The 20,466-nt window shown below is 39.3% G+C and overlaps 1 protein-coding gene across 12 annotated transcripts in view; it reads right to left on the reverse strand.

Annotated features, from left to right (window-relative positions):
• SVIL (supervillin) overlaps positions 1-20,466 on the reverse strand; it is a 227,585-nt gene that overhangs the window by 32,474 nt on the left and 174,645 nt on the right. For all 12 annotated transcript variants that reach the window (XM_070728955.1, XM_070728953.1, XM_070728956.1 and 9 more), the window contains 5 exons: positions 10,350-10,497; positions 6,208-6,297; positions 6,042-6,128; positions 3,201-3,378; positions 1,600-1,772 (listed from right to left, as the gene is read on the reverse strand). In XM_070728955.1, the coding sequence (XP_070585056.1) occupies positions 1,600-1,772; positions 3,201-3,378; positions 6,042-6,128; positions 6,208-6,297; positions 10,350-10,497 (676 nt within the window). The remainder of the gene's footprint in view (positions 1-1,599; positions 1,773-3,200; positions 3,379-6,041; positions 6,129-6,207; positions 6,298-10,349; positions 10,498-20,466) is intronic.

Here is a 20,466-nt window from a genome sequence, read left to right on the forward strand (position 1 = left end):
AACATTCGCCAGACCAATCCTTGAATACAGTTCATCTGTCTGGAACTCACAATGCATATCGGACATTAATACAATAGAGCGTGTCCAGATATACTTTACAAGAAGAATCATCCATTCCTCCAATACCAAGCCACCAGACTCAAAATCCTGAGCTTAGAAAACTTAGAAGTACATTGCTTTAAGCATGACCTAAGAGTAGCTCATAAAATTATCTGCTACAACGTCCTTCCTGTCAACGACTACTTCAGCTTCAACCACAACAATACACAAGCAGCCAACAGATACAAACTCAAAGTGAACTGCTCCAAACTTGATTGCAGAAAATATGGCTTCAACAACAGAGTGGTTAATGCCTGGAACTCACTACCTGGCTTTGTGGTTCCCCTCCCCCCAAATCCCCCAACTTCACTTTTAGATTGTCTACTGTTGACCTTACCCCATTACCAAGAAGTCAGTAAGGGGTGTGCATAAGCATGCCAGGATGCCTACCGTCCCTGCCCAAATGTTTCTTATATTTGTACCCATCTTATGCATTCAAATAATATTATCCTTATGTATATTATCAACTATGTACTTGACAAAATAAAATTTCAAAGTTTAGTCTAGATCATTAAATATTACCAAAAAAGTTCAAAAATTATGCAAGGCCAGTTCCAATGGTTATTTGGCTTTGCATATATCCAGGTATCTTAGCAATTCTGTGGAAGTTACTTTGTAGAAAATGAGCTATTACACCCTCTTTCCCTTTCCCTCGCTTAAATATTGTGGGTTGACAGTGAAACTAGGAAATCCAGATTATGTGGCCTCTGAGTTTGTTTTCTTGTAGAACCTAATAAGAAATAAACAAATGAAAACAATCTCTATGTTTGTGTGCTTCTATTTTGACTTTATGTACCAGGCATAGGCACCTATCTTATTTATGGCTTGTTAGTTTTCCATTAATATTCTAAATGGAAATCTCTGGTTTAATCCCTGCTTTCTAAGAAATGAAGTTTTAGATTCTGAAACTGGATTAAAGGAGCTATAATATCAGCATCAACACTGGAATAAAAAAATTATAGCGATGGAAATACATCATCCATGACTTGCTGTCAAGCAAATAAACCATGGTTTACCATTATGAATGTATCTGTTGTGATAGTATGTGTGTGACTTTTTGATTTTAAATGTTTAGTTTTAAGAATTTTTTAAAAGTTATTATCTTATTAATTGGCCTAGAATGTTTTATCTATTGTATATTTTACTAAAATGTTGTAAGCCACCTGAGTCCATGGAGAGGGGCGGCATATAAGTCCAATCAACCAACCAACCAACCAACCAACCAACCAACCAACCAACCAACCAACCAACCAACCAACCAACCAACCATCCATCCATCCAACCAACCAACCAACCAACCAACCAACCAACCAACCAACCAACCAACCAACCAACCAACCAATAATTAATTAATATGATTGAGAAGCATCATGACATACACTTCATGGGAAAATAGAGATAATAGTGCTATTTTTTCTCAAACTGTACTTGAAATTGACCATCCTGTTGACGAGTAAACTATAAAAGTACACAGAAAGCCGTTTGGAACCTTAAACTTACTTTTTTCAACTCTCATCCTCTTCGACTCCATGAAGGCCACATTTAATCTTTGCTCCGTGTATTCATGAAGAATGTCCTCTCTTGCGGCTAGCATTTTTAAAGGGTTCTTGGAAGCCTGGACTCTGCGTGTAGGCCTCACAGCTCGTTTGTGCTCTGTTCCTGAAGAAATCAACCTGAAAAGCAAAAGATCTTCCCACTTAGCCTACCATTTTTCACCAGCTTTCCTTAAAGACCCTGGATGCAATTAACCTCTACATCTGAATGTCTTAACCAACATCCAGAAAAAACAAAGGCTGGTCAGACAAAACTAGGAGGAGCATAAACTAGGCCCAAATACCCTCTTATGCCTAATGCTGTGGCTTTATTGTGCCTAAACAAAAAAAACCTCCACACATCAGAACTGCTGAGACACCATATAAACCATTGTGAAGGAGCTACAGAGCAATACTTTAACAAAGTGATTGAAACCCACACAATAATGCTCTGAGGTTGTGAATAGTAGAAGGGTGAATGGTGACACAGCTTCTGCAGTGAAAGTACCTCTACCTTCCACAGCTTCTGCTTGTGGAAGGTAGAGGTAGACGCTCTTGACTATTTCTTGCATCTGCCTTTTTAGAACTGTGATTTGCTCAACATTTCTTTGATTTGATATGACAACCCCGATAGAAAGATACAATTAATTTGGGAAGTGTTACATGGGCTGAAAATTCCAAAAATGCTAATTTAATAAAACGTTACAACTACTATTTTTTACTATCTCATTTTTTTTTTCAAATTATGGAATTTTTATTTTTCAATATTCTTTCTTTAGATTTCCTTTGTGAAAAGTTGTCACCTCTTGGACCCAGATGAGGAATAAGATGCAGGAAGACAAAAGAAGAAAAACTGGAAATATTGTAAACATATCTCCGGGACCGTCTTCTGCTGCATGAATCCCAGCGACCAGTTAGGTCCCACAGAGTTGGCTTTCTTGGGTCCTGTCGACTAAACAATGTCGTTTGGCGGGCCCCAGGGGAAGAGCCTTCTCTGTGGTGGCCCCGACCCTCTGGAACCAACTCCCCCCAGATATCAGAGTTGCCCCCACCCTCCTTGCCTTTCGTAAGCTCCTTAAAACCCACCTCTGTCGTCAGGCATGGGGGAAGTGAGATATTCCCTTCCCCCTAGGCTTATAAAATTTATGCATGGTATGTCTGTATGTATGATTGGTTTCTTAAATTGGGGTTTTTTACATTACTTTTAATATTAGATTTGTTCATATTGTCTTTTTACTGTTGTTAGCCGCCCCAAGTCTACGGAGAGGGGCGGCATACAAATCTAATAAATAAGTAAGTAAGTAAGTAAGTAAGTAAGTAAGTAAATAAATAAATAAATTTATTAATTAAAATAAAATAAAATAAAATAAAATAAAAGTAAGTAAGTAAGTAAGTAAGTAAGTAAGTAAGTAAGTAAGTAAGTAAGTAAGTAAGTAAGTAAGTAAATAAGTAGAAAAGAAGTTAAAAGAAATGATAATCCAAATTTGCAGCATGATATCTCAGAAATGATTGATTCTTGGTCCTTACCTTTGCACTAATTTTTAAAGGAGCGAAAAGGAAACTACTCACATTGGTAAATTGGGATTAAATATAGCATCAAAATCTTCATCCACCTCCACAGACAAAGAACTAGATGGTAAATTCATGCACCGGTAAAATTTGGAAAATGTTTCTTCGTCATCCAATTTCATGACTTCTTTCACAGACTTTCCTGTGACTGTCAAGACTGTTTCCTGCATTCCAGCAACTATAGAACACATTAAGAGCATACAGTAATATTGTATATTGCAGCAGTCATTGATTTTAACATTCTTATCACAAAAACATTCATTTTAGTGCTGGCCTGTCGATTTGGTACATGAAAACATACTGCATTTTGCCCCTGATTGACCATAAAAAAAACCCCTGATGGTTTTAATAACTCAAATAGTTGTAAAGGAGAAATTGACTAATTTAGAAAGTATAGAAAAGACTGTCAGCAGTCAGTAGTTTTCATATGATAAGCAACTTTTAACAGGAAAGTGTTAATGCTATGTGCATAACTAATCGGGTATTACAAATTGTAAACTAAACCAACATTGTGTGTTTACAGATTTAGTACATTATTGCTTTAAGAGCCAGTGATTTATAGAAACATAGAAACATAGAAGGCAGAAAAAGACCTCATGATCCATCTAGTCTGCCCTTATACTATTTTCTGTATTTTATCTTAGGATGGATATATGTTTATCCCAGGCATGTTTAAATTCAGTTACTGTGGATTTATCAACCATGTCTGCTGGAAGTTTGTTCCAAGGATCTACTATTCTTTCAGTAAAATAATATTTTCTCATGTTGCTTTTGATCTTTCCCCCAACTAACTTCTGATTGTGTCCCCTTGTTCTTGTGTGCACTTTCCTATTAAAAACACTTCCCTCCTGGACCTTATTTAACCCTTTAACATATTTAAATGTTTCGATCATGTCCCCCCCTTTTCCTTCTGTCCTCCAGACTATACAGATTGAGTTCATGAAGTCTTTCCTGATACGTTTGATGCTTAAGACCTTCCACCATTCTCGTAGCCCGTCTTTGGACCCGTTCAATTTTGTCAATATCTTTTTGTAGGTGAGGTCTCCAGGACTGAACACAGTATTCCAAATGTGGTCTCACCAGCACTCTATATAGCGGGATCATAATCTCCCTCTTCCTGCTTGTTATACCTCTAGCTATGCAGCCAAGCACCCTACTTGCTTTCCCTACCGCCTGACTGCACTGTTCACCCATTTATTCATTATTTATTAATTAGATTTCTATGCTGCCTTTCTTGAGACGACTCAGGGCAGCAGTAAGCCATAAGAGGGAGCCAGCAACATCTCTCTTGGGGGAGAATTGTTGTAAGAACCACTGTGTGTAGTAAGAATTGTGTGTTGTCATGTTGGTTTGTATATGTATATGTATTGAAAAGATTGATTGATGTACTGTATTTGTGAATGACTAGAATTGTTACTGACTATGATATTTGATAAATGTAAATAATATTTATATACAGTACTCAAGTTATCTGGTCTGGTTATATACAGTACCACTCATATCTGTGGTTTATCAGATGGATATCTTCTACCTCCACATGTTTCTCTGCATATCCTTCATAACTTAGGAGTAGCACAGCTTACTCCTTATCAGAAAGAAAGGACAATGCAACTTCTTTGATGTCCTGCTTGTAGACCATCTACAAGTATCTTGTTGGCAATACAAGTGAACCAACAGTTTAGCTAGATAGGCTGTTTTTATACTTTAATCTGAAAGATATAATAGTTATCTGAGCATGAATTTCCTATTGTCAATAACAATAGAAAACAAAGGTTTCTAAGTAAATTAGAATATTTTTTTAAATTTTGATTGCAATAAATGGAGGTGATGACAATTTTTAGCTGTCACAGTCTCAATGATCAATGATTAGGGGTTGTAGGAATGGTTCCCTGGGACATTTGAAAACACAGAGTTGGAAAGGGCTAGCAAAAGATGGTCAAAATGTATATTCCCTCACTGGAGCTCTTTAAGATAATAGTGTAACAGAAATCAATTGTATTAAGTGTGAGAAATACTCCCTCTCACCTATCTAATAAACAAGAAATACTCCATCTCACCTATCTAATACCCAAGTTTAAAAGGAGGCAAAAACATACTAGCAAAAATCTAGAGTCTGCGGAGAGGGGCGGCATATAAATCCAATAAATCTAATCTAATCTAATCTATTTTAATTAATCATCCTGCCCATTTAATATGAAATATAAACAAACAACCACGGGGCAGATCAAACAAAAATCCAAATATTAAATTTCAAAACAATCTATATCTCAGCCATATTTATTCCCCAACTGTCATGAGAAATATATTTGGTGTTCTCTGGAATATCCTTATTTGTCAGGGTTGTTTTTTAAAAAAAAAGCCATTATAACATTTTCTAATCCAGTTATGTTTAGTAGAAAGACATGCTGTTTAGCATTTTTTTTAAAAAAAGAATACTTATACTATTAATATTGTTGTACGAAAAATGTATAAACCATTTGAAGCATTGTTTTTCAAACTTGAAAATTGTGCGGGCTTCAATTCTCAGTATTCCCCAGCTAACATATATGCTGTAGAATTACAGAAGTAGAAGTCAATATGTCTTAAAGATGCTAGGTGTAAAAAACACTGATTTAGATCATTAAATGTTTCAAACATTGAACAATTATCAAACATAAACTAAATGTAAATGCCACATGCTAAAAGGTGCTATTTATCTCCTTAACAAAATAAACTTTTGCTAATGAGTCCTTGCTTATGATTCTTAATATAGGCCCCAGACCATTATTGGAATAATGAATTAAGTTCTTTACACAGAACAGCAAATTAAAACACAAGCTGCCTTCTTAAGATTTTTCAGACCTTTGTTGTTGAGTCTTCCTAAGAAAGTTTCCAGTTTATCCAACTTCATGTCTGATTCTAATTGCATATCTGGCCTCGCTTCAATTTCTAAAGAAAATGAGAGTAAAAACAATTAACTTTGAAAAAAGAAGAATTCAAACTGTTCTTATATATTTTAATAACTTACCTTCCAGGGGTTTTGAAATAGATGAGGATGCTTTTAGTCTGTTGCAGAAAGAGGATGTCGCTGGATTAATCACAGTTGCTGATGCTAAGCCTAATGAATAATAAAATACTTAATTTCATATCAAAGAATAGATGTTTCCAATTTTCCGCACAATGCAGTTTTCAGGCATGCCTAGAACTTTTCAGGCAATCAAAAAAGCCTGGCATAAGTATATTCCTTGAAGGACATTAAACATAGAAACATAGAAGTCTGACGGCAGAAAAAGACCTCCTGGTCCATCTAGTCTGCCCTTATACTATTTTCTGTATTTTATCGTAGGATGGATATGTGTTTATCCCAGGCATGTTTAAATTCAGTTACTGTGGATTTATCTACCACGTCTGCTGGAAATTTGTTCCAAGGATCTACTACTCTTTCAGTAAAATAATATTTTCTCATGTTGCTTTTGATCTTTCCCCCAACTAACTTCAGATTGTGTCCCCTTGTTCTTGTGTTCATTAAGAAGCTCTATTTCTACACAATTTATGCCTTCCACCAAATGCTTAAATCTGGGGTCTCAAACTCAATTTACCCGGGGGCCGCTGGAGGTAGTATCTGGGTGAGGCAGGGCTGCATCAGGTTTTCCACAAGAAAAGCTCTTACAAAAACATTCTAATGTTATCAAAAGTCTTTATTTTCTCCTCTTATTTTGTGTTAAAAAATAAAAATAAATTAACAAATTCATAATAAATAAATAAATAAATAAATCAGTAATAAATAAATAAAATGAAAATGATGATGATAATAATAATAATAATAATAATAATAATAATAATACAGCAGATATAGAAGACGGAAGAAACAACATATAGTTGCTGACTAGAGAAATGTAATTATTAGTATTATTCAGATTCAAATGTCTGTATTAATAGTTCTTTAACATTTAACTTTCTGAACATGAATGGAACATTGAACATAAACTGTTTTGAACATGGCTTCTTCTGCCTACTTCTTACTGCTAGAGATCTGGCAGCACTTACTCTCGTATAGCCGAGCCACATTTGACTTAAGGGAGGAAGTAGTTGAGACTCTCAGTAGGGCTTGAAGATGTTCATCAGCAAGTCTGGACCTGTACTTGGTCTTATTGAAGTTCAAGGTAAAGAAGAGCTTTTCGCACAAGTATGTGCCCCCAAAAAGACACATGGTCTGCTTGAACATTCGGGAAAGCACGGGGAAGCTGGGGGATACTGAAGCCTAAGACGGTGAAAAAACAGCCAAACAAGAAAACTGGAAGTTTGGAAAAACAGACTTCCAGTTTGCCTGTTTGGCTGTTTTTTGCACTCCAGGGCTTCAGGGAAGTTTCCCTGAAGCCTCCAGAGGGCAAACGGCCTTCCCTAAGACAGAAAACCAACTGGCTAGCACAGGCATGCGCGCTGAAACTAACATAGGGCAACACCTTGCATGCCCTCCAATATAGTTTAGTTTAGTTTAGTTTAATCAGATTTGTATGCCGCCCCTCTCCGCAGACTCGGGGCGGCTCACAGCAACAGCAATACAAGACAAATCCAATATTAAGTTAATTTTAAGAACACCACAAGTTAAAAACCAAGCATACACACTAGCGTACCATACACAAATTTTATAAGCCTAGGGGGAAGGAACATGTCAATTCCCCCATGCCTGACGACAGAGGTGGGTTTTAAGGAGCTTACGAAAGGCTAGGAGGGTGGGGGCAACTCTGATATCTGGGGGGAGTTGATTCCAAAGGGTCAGGGCCGCCACAGAGAAGGCTCTTCCCCTGGGTCCCGCCAAACGACATTGTTTAGTTGACGGGACCCGGAGAAGACCCACTCTGTGGGACCTAACTGGTCGCTGGGATTCGTGCGGCAGAAGGCGGTCCCGGAGATATTCTGGTCCGGTGCCATGAAGGGCTTTATAGGTCATAACCAACACTTTGAATTGTGACCGGAAACTGATCGGCAACCAATGCAGACTGCGGAGTGTTGGTGTGACATGGGCAAATTTAGGAAAGCCCATGATAGCTCTCGCAGCTGCATTCTGCACGATCTGAAGTTTCCGAACACTTTTCAAAGGTAGCCCCATGTAGAGAGCGTTACAGTAGTCGAGCCTCGAGGTGATGAGGGCATGAGTGACTGTGAGCAGTGACTCCCGGTCCAAATAGGGCCGCAACTGATGCACCAGACGAACCTGGGCAAACGCCCCCCAAAAAGACACGCGTGCCTCAGGTTTGGTTTTATACAACAGAAATGGAGGCTCAGTTCTATTCTACCATTTGCAGATTGTTAATTCCTTCTGGGCAAATGTGGCTATTGGATAGAATAGAAAGTTAGATTATACCAGTGAAAGTTTCACTTTAATACCTCTGGAACATAGTCATTTTTGTAACAAGGTGTACTAGGAATGAGATGTTTCTGGCCCTCCAAGATGTCATTAAACTATAATTCCATGCAGTCTTGTATATAAATTGCAATGCACTCTACAGGGGCTACCCTTGAAAAGTGTTCGGAGACTACAATTGGTCCAAAACACAGTTGCGCAAGCTGTTGTGGGTGTACCTAGATACACCAATGTTACATCAATGCTTCATGCATTGTATTGGCTCCCAATAGGTGTCTGGACACAATTCAAGTTGTTGGTTATCACCTTTAAAGCCCTACCTGGTTTACAAGGACCAGATTATTGTAGGGACTGCATTCTGCCACATACCTCCCAGTGGCTGGTCAGGGCCTACAGGGTTGGGTGTCTCACGGTTCCTTCGGACAGACAATGTCAACTGGCGGGACCATGTGTGAGGGTCTTCTCTGTGGCAGCTCCGGCCCTATGGAATCAACTCCCCCTGAGATCTGTATGATCCCCACTCTCCTGGCCTTCTGAAAGGCGGTAAAAACATGATTTTTCCAGCAGGCTTGGAGCTCTTGAATGGTTCTATCTTGTCCCGGCTGAATAGATGAATGGCTTAATTTAAGGGTTTTAAAATTGTTTTATTGTTTTTACATTGTTGTAAAAGGAGTTGGGTAGTCTACAAGTTGAATGAATGAATTAATGAATAAATAAATAAATAAGTTATTGTTGGTAAGGAATACAGTATTAATGTTCTAACTAAACAACATCTGGAATAACAGAGGATGCTGTAAACTAGATAAAAAGCTGGCCATGTGTTTCTATTTTTTTAAATTGGGCTTTCACAGACATCTGTGCTTTTAAATGTTAGCCACACAGAAACCAAGGAATTTTTTTTATTCCTAATAGAAAAGCCCATCAGTTAAGTTGCCAAAAGAAAATATACCGTAAATGTATCCTAAAAATAGTATGATATTCAGTTTAAGTGGTTTCATGAGATTTGATCAGCTTGCTCACTCAGTTATGGTATATTTTGTTTCTTATTTCAATGGCAATTTTTATGTACATCAAGATATTAAACATTGCAGGCTTCAGAACAGATGGTGTTCTGTCCAACTGAATTCTAAATATCACTGAAATGACTCCTTAAATAATATGTGGATCAAAATTAAAAAAATTAAAAGTATAAAGCTGTATAAAGGGATATTATGTTAAACAGTCATAAAAATATAAGATAGCTATTGAAATTATGAATAATGATACCCAAAAAGAGGGAAAACAAGGCTTCACCGAAAGCCAAATGAAAACCGTTGGTACCGAGTGTTGTAAAATGACATAAATGATAAATGGATTAGCTGTCAAGATAGCAAGGGGGGGGAGGGGTGCTTGTTAGATGTTCTTATGTGTTTTTCATTTTCTTTATTTCTTTCTTTCGTTTTCTTTTCTTTTCTTTCTTTCCTTCTTTTCTTGTGTTAGGTATTTGTTTGTTTTAAGACAAATGTACAATACAAAATTAGTTTATAGAAATATGAAATGGATACTACAGATTATGTACTGTCTTTTTAAATTGTATATAAATTCAATAAAACTTTTTTCCAAAATAAAAAAAAATAAAGCAACATAAATTCTTGACAAAACCTTTTTGGGTTGTTTAAAAATCCAGATACAAAGGATGAATTTACTGATTTGTTGTGTTTCATTGTTTTAACTGTTTTAGAATTGCAAGTTGACCAGAACCACTTGGATGAAAAGGGCAGCTATAGAAACTGAACGATTAAATAACATTAAATAAATTTACTGACCTTTTTTTACCATTCTGCCAGCCACTGTAAACTGGGTAGAATCGTTCGATGCTCCCTTGCCTTTAGCTTTCCAAGCTTCTTCTCGAACACTTATTAATTGCTTTCTTTCTTCAATTGTCATTTGATTTTCAGAGGTATCCACATTCTTCTGTTTTTTCCAAAGAATAAGTGTGGTTATCAATATTTTATATATCTTTTAATAGGATTACATGATTAGATTAGAGTTTCAAATGGCTATATTGAAATTTTGAACTTTAAAGATTTCAGAGTACTCTGTATTTATTTTATGTTATAATACAATTGAAAAAAAGCAAAAGTTCCTTTTTTTGGCCTTCAAGGTACAATGAATACATCTATAAAACATAGCAAAGGCTATGCCTTTATCTGCTTCATATATTACAATCTTCTACAAGGTTTCAGTTATGGGCATTTTCCTACTCAAATGCCATTTAATCTAAGTGGAAATGCCCGATCTTGAATTTGTAATGTTCTAAATAGTCTGTCCTATAGTATATCACAAAATTGTTTATTTTCTCAAAGTTATATCAAATCTCTTTAGCAAGCATGGTTTACAACAATAAATAACCTGGTTATTTATTTAATTTAAATGCCAATAACCTTTGTGTGTTTAGTATTTGGTTGATTACTATGTATAATATGTCTATATAAAAAAAATTACAATTGACAGTCTGGAAGCATGAAAATTATGCCTTTTTCTCAGATAAAAGCAGTCCATTTATCAAGCGGTAATATTTCCATTTTAACCAACAATTCTTTAGCAGTATTGATATACATTGCAACAATTGTATTATCTTTCTTTTAGCATCAGTGTCACAAGAAATAATTTTCTTAAAAATATAAACTGGTTATTTTTTTTCTTAATTTATGTGTATATTTGTGTTTATTAATTTTGTGTGTGTGTGTGTGTATACACTTTATAATGAACACGAGTTTAGAGCGCACCTGGGAATTTTTTCAATACAAGGACATGTTAAAAAAATAATGTTTTTGTATTAGCTATGTCCAAATATTTACTAGTCCAAAAATTATTAATGCAACAAAAAAATCAATGAAAGGCAGCAAAAGATAAGATTGTCACAGAAGTTTAGACTTTAAAAAAAACAAGACAGATATACATCTAGGAAATACATTCATATATTCAGTGATAAACAATGTAATCTCACTAAAAGATATAGACCATCAGTTGAAGTAAACATTTTTAAATAAGAGTCTGACATAATAGTCTGTATTTGTAGCATCATAAAGCGCTTCTACGTATCCTGGATTCATTTCCACTATACAACAAAAAAGAGTCATGTACTATATTACGCCAAGGTTCGACAAACCCAGGCGCCTGGTCGCCAGTGGCGCCTAGAAAATGTTGTCTGGCGCCTAGAAAATGTTGCCTGCTGTACTGTATGTCAGCGTTTCGCCGCCTGGGCAGGGCGCTGCGGTGCCTCTGACCTCTCCGCTCCTGCCCGATGCCGCGGTTTCTGGCGCTCTCCTGCTGGGTCCCAAAGAAGGCAGGCAGGAAGGAGAGCTCCATTCTTCGCGCCTTTTTCCCGCCTTCCTTCTTTGGGGCCCAGCAGGAGAGCGCCAGAAACCGCGGCATCGAGCAGGAACCGGGAGGTCGGAGGCACCGGCACGGCAGCGCCCGCCCAGCTGAAGGTTCCCTGTCGTCATCGGCAAGTGTCCTTTGGGGCCCGGCGGGAGGGCACTGGCGGTGGGAGCGGGGGGGGGGGCCGCGGCTGCAGCGGCACAGGCAGTCGCGGGGAGATGGCGGGGGGAGCGGGGGGCGGCTAAAGCGGCCCCGGGCACCGTTCCCTGTACGCTTTTCCAGGGGCGCGCAGGGAGCCGCGGCCACCCGCCCGCCTACCGGATTTCCCTCCGCGCGGCTGGGGAGGTGGATTCGCCGCCCCCGCCAGCCCGATCTCCCTCCAGTGGCTGGTGACGTAGTTCTACCGCCCTCGCCAGCCTGATCTCCCTCCGTGGGGGGGTGGGGGGCGACGAACCGACGACCGGGGGCTGTCCGTCCGTGTTGGGTGGTGCAGGGCAGGCACAGGCAGCCCCAGGGGAGAACAAGGGAGGGAGAGAAAGGAAAGAGAGAGTAAGGGAGGGAGAGAAAATTGAATGAAGGAGGGAGAGAAAGAAAGAGTAAGAAGCAGAAAGGATAGAGAAAAAGGAAGAGAAAGGGAGGGGGAGAAAGGAAAGAGGGAGGAAGGGGGGGAGAGAAAATTGAATGCAGGAGGGAGAGAAAGAAAGAGTAAGAAGTAGAAAGGATAGAGATAAAGGAAGAGAAAGAGGGGGAGAAAGGAAAGAGGGAGGGAGGCGGGAGAGAAAATTGAATGAAGGAGGGAGAGAAAGAAAGAGTAAGAAGTAGAAAGGATAGAGAAAAAGGAAGAGAAAGGGAGGGAGAGAAAGGAAAGAGGGAGGAAGGGGGGAGAGAAAATTGAATGAAGGAGGGAGAGAAAGAAAGAGTAAGAAGTAGAAAGGATAGAGAAAAAGGAAGAGAAAGGGAGGGGGAGAAAGGAAAGAGGGAGGAAGGGGGAGAGAAAGAAGATATGAAGGAGGGAGAAAAAGAAAGAGAGATAGGAAGGAAAGAGGGAGAGAAAGGAATGAGAGAGAAAGGGAGGGAGAGAAAGGGAATGAAAGAGGGAGAAGGGGTGAGAGATAGAAAGGATAGACAGAAAGGGAGAGAAAGGAAAGAGAGAAAGGGAGGGAGAGGAAGGAAAGAGATGAGAGAGGAAGGAGGAGACAGAAAGAGAGGAAGGAAGGAAGAGAGAAAGAAAGAGGGATGGAGAGAGAAAGGAAGGAAGAGAGAGAAAGAGGGAGGGAGAGAGAAATAGAGCGAAAGGGAGGAAGAGAGATTTTTTTTGTCCAAACTTTTTTTAGCGCCCCCCCCCCCATGTTCCCCAGGATTTTGAAAATATGAAAAATGTGCCGCGGCTCCAAAAAGGTTGGGAAACACTGCTGTATGTGTATACAGTATATTTTTCCCGCCTTGTGTTTACGCCCAGAAATGGTACATCTTGGCTTCCGTAGCTCCGCCCATCAACCTCGGAGCGAGCTGCTTTCCCAGCGTCCCCTGCGCTTGCGTGCGTCTCTCCCTCCCCCCCTTGCCTCCATTCCGCCTCCTACTCGAACCCCTTCACTCCCCCCCACCGCACACAGACGCTCCGATCTTGGCCGCTCACCCGCCTTCGGAGAGAAGCGGAAGCCCCTCCCCTCCCGGCGTGAGGTTTTGTTCATTCCTCCTCCGGCCGCGTGCACGGTGACTTCCGACCAGTAGCCCCTCCTCCCCCCTCCCCCCCTCACCCGCGTCCCCGGCCCGGTCTCCCTTTCCTTCTTCTCTGTTTCGGTTTCTGACTAACGGTCTCCCCTCGGATCCCGACGGGAGTACAGCAGAGCCGGCTCGGCGGAGCCAGGCCTGCGCCGGGGGGGAGGGGGTGAAAGCGATGTCAGGTGGAGACTCGGCAAAAAACCAAGTTTGCTTAAAAAAAATTCTGGCTCCTAAATTTTTTGGCTGGCTCCTAGATTCTGAACAACTTTGTCGACCCCTGTATTACGCAACATATGTTGGGCAATATGTTGACTCTGTAAATAGTAAGGAATACTATAAAGCACTATGAAGTGGTATATAAGTCTAAATGCTAGTGCTATTTGACATTAAAATTCAATTTAAATACTATGTGTGCTCTTTATAGTAAAGGACCATTAACTTGCAATCACAGATTTTGGGCAGATACCTTTAACTTGTCACCGGTATAAGTTATCCCTGTCTCATAATCATTAATTTGTACAAACAATTCAAAATAAAATAAAATAAAGATTATTCCTCCTTGAGCTGAGAATATTTGGTAAAATACCCCAGAGATTATCTACTTGAGATCATATTAACTTCTGACTTTATAAACAATGCTGAAATGCTTCATAACGGAAAACACCAATATATAAAAAGAGATCTTTGGGCGGTATCTTAGCTCACAAAGGTTAAAGGAAGGATACAGAACAAATGCTTTCCTGTATAAAGTAGGACCTATTTTTACCGTAATGTAATTTTTAATATACACACAGCTTGAAAGTACCATTTACGTATTTGAGTCACCAGCCTAAAAAGAATCTGACTTCGTACAAGTGGAATCCAGCCACACAAATAATGCATATGCCCAATACAATGATACCTGAAATCATTGCTTTTCAAAACTGTTTCATTTCACTGCTTGCTAAGCTAAAGAAACAGGCAGAAAAGTCAACATTTCACCTTCCATCTCCAAGGGTGACGGTCAAACTCCAGGGGGGTTGGCTGTGTCAAACTAGCACTACTGACCTTAAGGGAAAAGAAACCCAAGTATCAGAAAGAAATACAGCACAGAAGCTGGGTCAGAATTGAATCAGGGAGTCCAAGATTGCCAAGCTGAATTGTTAAGGCAGTATAAAAGAGAAACTAGCGCACTAGGGGTTGGTTCCTCTGAGTTCGGACAGGTTTGCCCGAACTGGTAGTGACCTGCTAGTGACGTCACAATGATGCCACTGAATCGGATCTGTCGGTACTGGTACATGGGAGCCGCCATTTTTTTTCCAATTTTTTTTAAAAATTCCTTTTGAGCACATGCAAAAGCCAAGTTCTGGCATTGTGCATGTGGTCACAATCTGTTTTTCGGCTTTGTTTTTTTGCCATGCGTAGCAGGAGGAAACAAACCAGCAGCGAGGGAAGTTAGAACCCATCCCTGTAGCATACTTATGGTAACTTAAATCTAGAACATCAAGCAATGGTTTGTGCTTGATGGTCACAGTGGCGCCCTCACAGTGATAAATGTTATTTTAAAGGATAGTGCAAAATAGAATTTGCAAACCTAGTTACCAACATAAACTTGGTTCAAGTCTCTGGATTCTTATAATAAATGTTTCTAGGTATATTCAGAAGACTTGAATTTGTTTTGGGAAAAAAACAGCTAAGAAATATTCAGAATAGTAATAGAATAATGACTAAAGATATTTATTGCAGAGAATGTGATTAGGCAAACTTCTGAAGATTTTTAAAAAAAAGGAAATTAAAGTAATTCCACTGGTTCTTTGAAAAGTCTCCTGGACTTCTTTTTTCCTTCACTAAATTATTTTCATTATTATACTGTAAGATTTAATGAGTTCTAAGAATTCCTGTTTTTTCCCCTCCCTAAACTTTATCAGCTTTAGTACATTGTTTGTAATTGATCATATATATATCTGCACATCACTCTTGGAGTACCTTTGACTAAGTGAAATATATAAAGCAAATAAAATATAACTTCCACTATTGTTGCCTTCTTCAACCTAGGATTAAAGAGTTAATATACATACACACATACACACATACATGCATACGTGTGTGTGTGTGTATACAGTGATACCTCGTCTCGTTCCGTGACCAGGTTTGTAAGATGAAAAGTTCTTAAGACAAAGCAATTTTCCCCATAGGAATCAACGTAAAAGCAAATAATGCATGCAACCCCATCCCAAAAGTCACCCCTTTTGCCTTGCGCCACTGGAATCCCCGCCTCTGGACTTCCATTGTCAGCTGAAGTGCGGGGATTCCCCTGAGGCTCCCCTCGCTGGGAAACCCCACCTCTGGACTTCCATTGCCAGTCGAAGCACGGGGATTCCCCTGAGGCTCCCCTCGCTGGGAAACCCCACCTATGGACTTCCATTGCCAGTCGAAGCACGGGGATTCCCCTGAGGCTCCCCTCGCTGGGAAACCCCACCTCCGGACTTCCATTGCCAGTTGAAGCACGGGGATTCCCCTGAGGCTCCCCTCGCTGGGAAACCCCACCTCTGGACTTCCATTGCCAGTCGAAGCATGGGGATTCCCCTGAGGCTCCCCTCGCTGGGAAATCCCATCTCCGGACTTCCGTTGTCAGCTGAAGTGCGGGGATTCCCCTGAGGCTCCCCTTGCTAGGATTCCCTTCATTTTTGCCGGCGCTGTTTTGAAAATTTATTTTGAATTCCTAATCTTAAAGCAAACTTATATATTTTTTAACTATTGACTTTACAGAATATGGAGGCAGTTTTATATAATGATTAAAGGACCAGGCTAGAAACTGGGATACTGTGAGTTCTAGTTCCTACCGAAGCACAAAGTCAGCTGGGTGATATTGGGCCAATCACTCTCAATCCTAGGATGAAGGCAATAGTATAGCTACTTCTGAAAATCTAGCCAAGAAAAGTGTTAAGGCTGCTTCACAAACATTCCCCTTCCCCCTCCACAACCACTCTATATTGGAAAACAATGATCTGTTTTGCTTTTATCATTGATGTCTAAGAAGTGAGCTAGAACTGAAAGTACATTAAAAAAAGAGAATGAAAGAAGAAATGAGAGTTACTCTATACAACCTTCCCCAACTATTGATATATTGGAATACAATTCTAAGAACCTCTAGACAGAAAAGTTGTTGATTGATATACATGGAAGTGGGGAAAACTTTGTTGAATAAGTGCTCAATAAATCACTGCAAGACCTACCCTAAATTATGCACGATTTGCTCACCTGATTAATAGGTATGAAGGAATGAAGTTTATGGGCAGCAAGTATAGCAGGAGAATAAGTAGAAGCATAGACAGGTTCCTATGAAGAGGAGGCAGAAGCATAGGACAGAATTAAAAAGACATGGAAATGATATGTTAGACAGTTAGAGAAGAGGAGGAAAGAAATGAGTTTACACCAAATAATTTGATGAAAGTTCTTACACTCAAGTGTTTCAGGGTTTTGTCAATCTAGCCAATATACTGCAATAACCAAACAAGAAAATCCATGCAAGAATGTTACACTTATTATAGCCACTCAGATGCTGCCATAGAAAGGATTAGTGATGAAGGATTAGTGATGATAGAAAGATTTGAAGGAGGCAAGCATGGAGAATAACTTTTAATCACATCAGCAATACTTTGGCTAGTAATGTATTTGTCTCTTTTTTAGAAACAAAGAAGTGTCCATAATTGTGATGCACCACTACCACAAAGAGCTTGAACATGAAGCAGACCATAATCAGAAGAAAAAAAAAATAAGCCTGCGTGCCGAGAATAGCCGCTCTGCATTCATGTCAGGCTTACCCAAAGAAGCTTAGATATGGCTTTATCATCTGAACCTCCTCCTTCTTCCTACAGATTGAAACAGACAGGAAACATAGAAACATAGAAACATAGAAACATAGAAGTCTGACGGCAGAAAAAGACCTCCTGGGCCATCTAGTCTGCCCTTACACTATTTTCTGTATTTTATCTTAGGATGGATATATGTTTATCCCAGGCATGTTTAAATTCAGTTACTGTGGATTTATCTACAACGTCTGCTGGAAGTTTGTTCCAAGGATCTACTACTCTTTCAGTAAAATAATACTTTCTCATGTTGCTTTTGATCTTTCCCCCAACTAACTTCAGATTGTGTCCCCTTGTTCTTGTGTTCACTTTCCTTTTAAAAACACTTCCCTCCTGGACCTTATTTAACCCTTTAATATATTTAAATGTTTCGATCATGTCCCTCCTTTTCCTTCTGTCCTCCAGACTATACAGATTGAGTTCATTAAGTCTTTCCTGATACGTTTTATGCTTAAGACCTTCCACCATTCTTGTAGCCCCGTCTTTGGACCCGTTCAATTTTGTCAATATCTTTTTGTAGGTGAGGTCTCCAGAACTGAACACAGTATTCCAAATGTGGTCTCCAAACATTCCAAACATTGCAGAGAATGAGAGAATGGAAAAAGTTGGAAAGAACTACCTTGTGTCCTGGATAGTATGGTTCCTTGTCTAATTAAGAAGTCCAAAGAAGAAGAAGAAGAAAAGCAATAGGCTGCCAACTAATAGCCACAGGAACAAAGCAATTTCTAACCAATTTTTTAAAAGAAAGATATCCATACTTTACATAACAATTTTTAATCATAACTTCTTCTTCTGTTCAATTGAGTCAGGATCATTTTTATTTTTTGGTAAGTTTTGAAAGATTAATCTTTTGCAAGAGGCCTTTGCTGGAATAAAGTGTAATTAAAATCCTTTGGTTTGGTTAAACTTCTGACATAATAACCCCAAGATCAGTAAATAATCTAGTGTTCAAAATGTAAATGTAATAAAGAGTGGTCATTTCATTATTGGAAAAATTAATCTAATAGAGTGTTTTTTGGGGAGGAGGTCTCGTATGACTCTGAAACTATGGAAGGAGAGCAAAAATTAAAATACAAAGAGAACGTGAAAAAATGACTTCTTAAGATACAACTGTATTATTATTATTATTATTATTATTATTATTGTTATTATTATTGTTATTATTATTTATTAGATTTGTATGCCGCCCCTCTCCGCAGTATTCCTATCTGGATGTTTTAAAAATATGAAACCCATTACAATTTTATACATATGAATTAATAATTAATCTACCCTAATGCAGTAAAGCATTACAATTGTGTCAACAATTGTAGCAGATGGGCACAATTAATTCATACACACACACGCACACAAGCAAACAAAGAAACACACACACACGCACAAAGCTGAAAGGATGAGATCCTGCAGCCTAGAGGTTAATTCTCTGCAGGATGAAATCCAATGAGGGTATAGCTGATGAGCCACAACAAGGCCGAAATAGATCTATATTAGTCTCCCTTCATTTTCAAATTTGGCAAAAATATGTTACATGTATGTGTGTGTGTGTGTGTGTGTATAAACACCAACTGCTTAGATTCGTGTATGCAATGTTTCCATCAAAACTGTATTTATTTAAAATATTTTATTATTTCTGAGTGAGCTTTCCATAAATCTCAATGACTTCCATATCTTAATTTAAAACATTTCAATTTAAAAGAGTGAGACTTTACAGCTATCAACTTTTGAAATTCCTCATTCTGAAATAATATTGTATTGTGAGATAGCCCAGACAGGAAATATACCCATATGTACTAATTCTATTTTATTGTAATGTTACATTAACAGAATCTTGCAAGTCTGAAAGTACATCTTTCCCCTTCAGCCTTATAACTGGCGAGTATTCTGAGCAGACCCTGGTTACAAGTGGTGTGACACAAGGGTATGTTCTGGGTCCTATTCTTTTTAATAGGTTTGAAGGGGAAGGTTTGCCTATTTGCCGATGACTCTAAAGTGTGTAATAGGGTTGACAGTCCTGGAGGTGTCTGTAATATGGCAAATGATTTAGCTTTACTAGATAAGTGGTCAAAGCAACGGAAACTGCAGTTTAATGTTTTCAAATGTAAAATAATACATTTGGGGAAAAGGAATCCTCAATCTGAGTATTGTATTGGCAGTTCTGTTAGCAAAAACTTCAGAAGAGAAGGATTTTGGGGTAGTGATTTCTGACAGTTTCAAAATGGGTGAACAGTGCGGGGAGGAGAAAGAGTGGGGAGGAGGGTCACCTGAAGGGAAGGTGGAGGGAGATACACACAGAGACAAAGAGAGACAGACATACAGAGAACGGGAAAGAAAGATACAGAGAGGGAGGAGACCGGCTGATGGGTGAGTGTCATTGATAAAGCATTCCGGCGTTCTCCAAGCTTGACCACTGGGGTGGGTAGGTGAAATTCGGCAATGCCAGCCCTTTCCCTCCTGCCCTAAGCTTCTTTAGTCCTCCAGTGGAGTGGTGCCACTGTCGGCTTTCATTGAAAAGCATCCTCTGGAGAACAATAGTTCCCTGGGCAAGTTTTAAAGCCGTCTGGGCACTGCTGACCCATCCCCCTTTCCATCATTCCCTCTTCCCAGATCCCATTCCCACCCCACCAGGCCTCGTGTTCATTCGTTGCAGCCAGGTTGGGTTGGGTCAGAGAACAGATTGCAGGTCTCCCCAAGTTACTGAGGTATGCCCAGCACCAGCAGAAGAAGTTCAAGCAAGATTGAGGCACCAGAGAATCAGCCCCGGGCACTTCTTCATCTCCAGCCATTGCCTTCTGAATCATGCAATGATCAGATCACAGCTGCTCATAGTAAGGACCGATAAGCATCTTTTAGTGTTGTGTAGCAGTAGTCTAAAGGATTCTTGCCTCTGGTGGGACAACTGACATGGTGAAAATATTTTGGAAGCTCTTTTCAAGTTACTTTTGTTAAAACCACCTAGAATACCGGCTAGTGAATCAGGGCATTTGGCTTC

This window comes from Erythrolamprus reginae, chromosome Z (genome assembly GCF_031021105.1).
Source record: "Erythrolamprus reginae isolate rEryReg1 chromosome Z, rEryReg1.hap1, whole genome shotgun sequence".
In the NCBI taxonomy this organism is placed as follows: domain Eukaryota; kingdom Metazoa; phylum Chordata; class Lepidosauria; order Squamata; family Dipsadidae; genus Erythrolamprus; species Erythrolamprus reginae.